General features: G+C 48.0%; 1 protein-coding gene across 1 annotated transcript in view; it reads left to right on the top strand.

Moving 5' to 3' along the window:
* LOC126577675 (nucleolar MIF4G domain-containing protein 1 homolog) overlaps nucleotides 1-3,408 on the top strand; it is a 4,298-nt gene extending 890 nt beyond the window's left edge. The window contains exons 2-3 of the mRNA XM_050239491.1: nucleotides 1-1,330; nucleotides 1,414-3,408. The exon at nucleotides 1-1,330 is cut by the window's left edge and continues 800 nt beyond it. Of these exons, the coding sequence (XP_050095448.1) occupies nucleotides 1-1,330; nucleotides 1,414-2,386 (2,303 nt within the window). The 3' untranslated portion in view covers nucleotides 2,387-3,408. The remainder of the gene's footprint in view (nucleotides 1,331-1,413) is intronic.
* Nucleotides 3,409-4,559: the final 1,151 nt, after the last annotated feature.

Here is a 4,559-nt window from a genome sequence, read left to right as displayed (position 1 = left end):
GGCGCCGTGTGGAGAAACTTAGGAAAATGGAGGAAAAGCATCTCGGACTAGATGAGTTCGATGATTTGGGTGATTACGATTCAGAGTTGGACATCGAAGGGGATGAGGAGCAAGATGGAGACATGGATTCGGATTACTCCGAAAGTGACGAACTGTATTCCGGTACGGATGATGATGATGACGATGAAGGTAGCAGCGAGGGGGAAGACGGACAGGATAATCAGCGGAAGAGAAAGGTACAGTTTGCTGCGGATAGTAAGCAGACAAAGAATGGCAAGAAACGGAAAACAGCCGCCTACGATTCCGAGGAGGATGAAATGAGTGAACAGGACGAAGAAGCGGAAAAGGAAACCGGTGCCGGTCGTTTCGTGTTACTGAATCCCAGCAAGAAAAAGGCCAACAGTGCGGTGAAAGCGAAGAAAAGTAAAAAATCCACCGAAAGTGAAGAAGATGCCGAGTCCGACGACGACACAGAGGAGGGGGATGATGGATTGGATGATCTGCTTGATGGACTGGAATCGGATGGATCGTTTGAGGAGGATGGAGGATCCGAAACAGATAATGGTGATGATGGAAAGGACACCAATGGCGATGGAACCTGGGAAGACATTTATGGACGCAAGCGAGATAAAGCGGGGAATGTTATCAAAGAGGAAACCGTTGGAACACCCGGAACAGCTGGTGGTAAATATGTTCCCCCTCATCTGCGGGCCAAGCAAGAAGCACAAAGTTCGGCCTCCGATGATCCGAAGCGACAGGAGAAACTGCTTCGCCTAAAGCGCCAACTTAAGGGACAGGTGAATCGGTTGGCCGAAGCGAACGTTCATCGTATTTCGATTGAACTGGACAATCTGTACATGCAGAACGCACGGTTCGATATGAACAGCACGCTGACGAGCTTACTGCTCGAGGCACTGGTTCCGCCAACCCTCACACCCGAGCGTATGGTGCTGGAGCACATGCTGCTCGTTGCCATTCTCCATGCCAACGTCGGCAGTGAGGTTGGTTCCCACTTTCTCGAGACGGTTGTGGAACGGTTTTTCGCCCTTCTCCAAACGATCGCTACGGATGAGAATGAAGCGAAACAGCTGGATAACTGTGTGCAGATCCTGTGCCATCTGTACACGTTCGACATTGTCAAGGGTAAGCTGGTGTACGAGATGTTACAGAAGCTGCTCGAGTGTTTCAACGAGAAGGCCGTCGAGTGCATCCTGCTGGTGCTGCGTACGATAGGCTTCATCCTGCGGAAGGATGATCCGCTTGCGCTGAAGGATTTGATCGTGGCCATACAGAAAAAGGCCGCCAATGCACCGGAGGAGCTAAGGAAGGAGTAAGTGAATGCAGGAACTTCGATTTTATTACACAGATTATTACGAAAAGTCTAATGTTTCTCTCCCTCTCTCTCTCTCGTAGCCCTCGCGTTAAGTTCATGCTCGAGACGTTAATGGCGGTGAAGAACAACAACATGCACAAGATACCGGCGTACGATCCGACGTTGGTCGAACATTTCCGAAAGCTGCTGAAGGGCATGATCACGAGCGGAAAGTACGTCTCAACGATGAACATTGGGCTGGACGACATTGTCAACATCCCGGAGCGGGGTAAATGGTGGCTCGTCGGTTCTGCCTGGCACGGTGCACCGAGCACCATCGGGGGAAAGACACCCGATGCTGCCGGTCGCGATGGTGCCGCCGGTGGACAGTTCAGTGAGCAGCTGCTGGAGCTAGCACGCCAGCAGCGTATGAACACGGACGATCGTCGGAATGTGTTCTGTATCGTGATGAGCGCCGAAGACTACCTCGATGCGTTCGAGAAGTTGTTGCGGCTCGCCATCAAGGATCTCCGGATCGTAGTGTCCGTGATAATGCACTGCAGTCTGGCGGAGAAAGAGTACAACCCGTACTACAGTGTGTTGTCGCAAAAGTTTTGCGACTACGATCGCCGCTACCAGCTGGCGATTCAGTTTGCCCTCTGGGATCGGTTGAAGGAGGTGCATTCGTTGAAACCCCAGCAGTTGCGCAACCTTGCACGCTTCATTACGCATCTGATCGGTGAGGGTGGACTTCCGCTGTCCTGCCTGAAGGTGGTCGATTTTGCCGATCTCGATAAGGTGAGCTTGCGGTTGATGCGTCAGGTGATGCTGGGTCTTCTGCTGCCGGTGGAAGAGAACAAGTGCCTGCAGGTGTTCAGTCGCATTGTGGCGAGCTACAAGCTGAAGGCGTTCAAGGATAGTCTGCGGCTGTTTATGCACCACTTCCTTGCTCGCGGTAGCGCCTCCCATAAGCAGTTGCCCGAGGATCAGGTGCAGTTGCTGCAGCAGCGCATCAAGCAGGCCGACCAGCTGCTAGCAACCGAAGATTCGCGAATTCAGTTCGATGATGAGTGAGATGTTGAATGGGGTGAAGCAAAAAATGAAATAAAATGCACCGCACAAAGCAAGCGGTGGTGGGTGCACTACTAAACACCAAAGCATGCGGCGGCCATTGGTTGGTCGATTTGAGAGCAGTTGATTTATTTTGTTTTGTATCCGTTTTTTTTTATACATACTTCGGGGTTTTTCGTTTGTGTGTTTCCATCGTTTCGCTGCATGACAATCCGTGTTCATTTTCATTTTCCCGTTTTCCCTGTTCGGCGGCGGTTTGGCCTGGTCGGTCTCGCTTCGTTCACGCACGATTCTTTTTCTCCGCTTTCCTCTCTGCCTGTCTCTGAGCGCTTCTTGTTTGGCCGTGGGTATCCCGTTTTCGGTTCAGCGTGCCGTTGGGCGTTGCCCCCTCCTTTTACCCACCAGCATCTTACCATCATCATATCTCTCTTTTTTCTCTGACTGGAGTTGCCCACCGTTCTTTGGAGCTCCCCTTTTCCTACAATGATTCTGAACAAGCGTTTATTCCAACAGCAACCATCTGCTTTCGCCAAAGCCATTGTTTCTTAGCGCCATGCTTCCCACACCACGTGCCCTTCAAATAGTTCGGCAGTACTTAACTATACTGATTTTGTTCCAGTGCTGGACACTCTTGGTTGTTATCTCTGGTTGCTGTTCCGTTTTCTCTGTTGCATTGTGATTTACCTTCACGCTCCTCTATATTCCAATTAGTTTCTTTTTTTGGCTAGTTTAAATATTTTTTTTGTTTTTATATCTCTTACAAATTTGTGTTGTTCGTGTGTGTTTGTGTGTCTGCTGTGTGTGAGGTGTAGGATGTGGTGTGATCCTTTTTTGTTGCTAACATTGCCTGGGGTTGTGGATTAAGTGGGTTGACAAATATGGCGGACACTTTACTGTACCGTTAGCTGGGTAATTATTGTGTAGGTGTGTTTTTTTGTGTATTCAGTGTTTCCTTTTTTGTTTGCAATACCGTGTGTAACCTCCTTGCCATTTATCAGAGCGCCCACCCCCCTTAACTATACCACGTTTCGCCGATAGTAAAAGAAGAAAAAAAAACTCAATATCAAAGAGGGACACGCATTGTTGGAAGGAAAGAAGGAGTGCGTTCGCTTGATTATCATTTCATTAATACTTTCAGCCTATCATAAATCCATCTCGGGTCTAGGAGTCAACGAAACTACTCAACACGTTTATTAACTCGCTGAAATGCACGCATCGCAGAGAATCGTCCTCTGAGGTCGAGAATATAGCGAAGCACTCGTAGGCTCAATGCCAAGAGTGAGTAAAAGAAACAATGTTACGGTAAGATTACCGCTCGCATATGGTATTGATAACGGATCATTGTAAGTGTACTCTTGTAAGTAGTGAGAAAGTTACCAGTTCGCGCCACTGTTCCACCATTCAGCGATTTTTTCAACCGTTCCACTACCCACTATCATACTACGCCTTCCTTACCATTTTTCACCACTTGTTTCTCCTGTTCTCGTGCTACCGAATTCATTCGTGTTTCAGCTGTTTTTATATTATAGTTTACCCTAATATGCCTTTTTTTTTGTTTAATGTATCTTTGTTTCCCTTTTTCTTTTGCTTTTGCTTCCTATGTTGATTACTTGTCCCTGTTTTAAGGGGGTTTGTATTCATGTTTTAATGGTTGGATCCTGTAGATGTGGATGACATGTTTAGTCGCTGCTTTCTCGCTGTCCACTACACAACACGGTACGCACGCTCAGGGGACCTTTGGTTCATTGCATTCAACGTGACACCAGCCCCTCTAAATCATGTTGTGCCACGTGTAGCTTTGAGCTTTTGAGGGGGGTGTGGATCAACTGTTTAGAGCATATGTTGGGCAGCAGCTTATATTCGAACGGAAAACAGCACGTCAAAAGCGATCCAAATGCTCCGCAGACCGAAGGAAGGAGTAGAACATGGATGAGTTGGGTTTGCTAGCTTGATTGATGCTGCTAAAACATTTTGTGTGTCGCTTGAGTAATGATTGCCTGCAAAATCAATATCGGATAGCTTTTTACGCTCTCCGAGGGGATGGTCCACTGTTCTCTTTTTTTTTTAATTCGAACTTTAGTGACCATTAGTTGATCTTCTCTTTTGAGCCTCATGATTTCGTAAATTCATCTCGAGCAGGCTGGCTACTAGTCGGGTCAGTAGCGTTGCTATGCTT

Source organism: Anopheles aquasalis, chromosome 3 (assembly GCF_943734665.1).
Source record: "Anopheles aquasalis chromosome 3, idAnoAquaMG_Q_19, whole genome shotgun sequence".
In the NCBI taxonomy this organism is placed as follows: domain Eukaryota; kingdom Metazoa; phylum Arthropoda; class Insecta; order Diptera; family Culicidae; genus Anopheles; species Anopheles aquasalis.
This window is presented reverse-complemented; position numbering and strand designations above follow the sequence as displayed.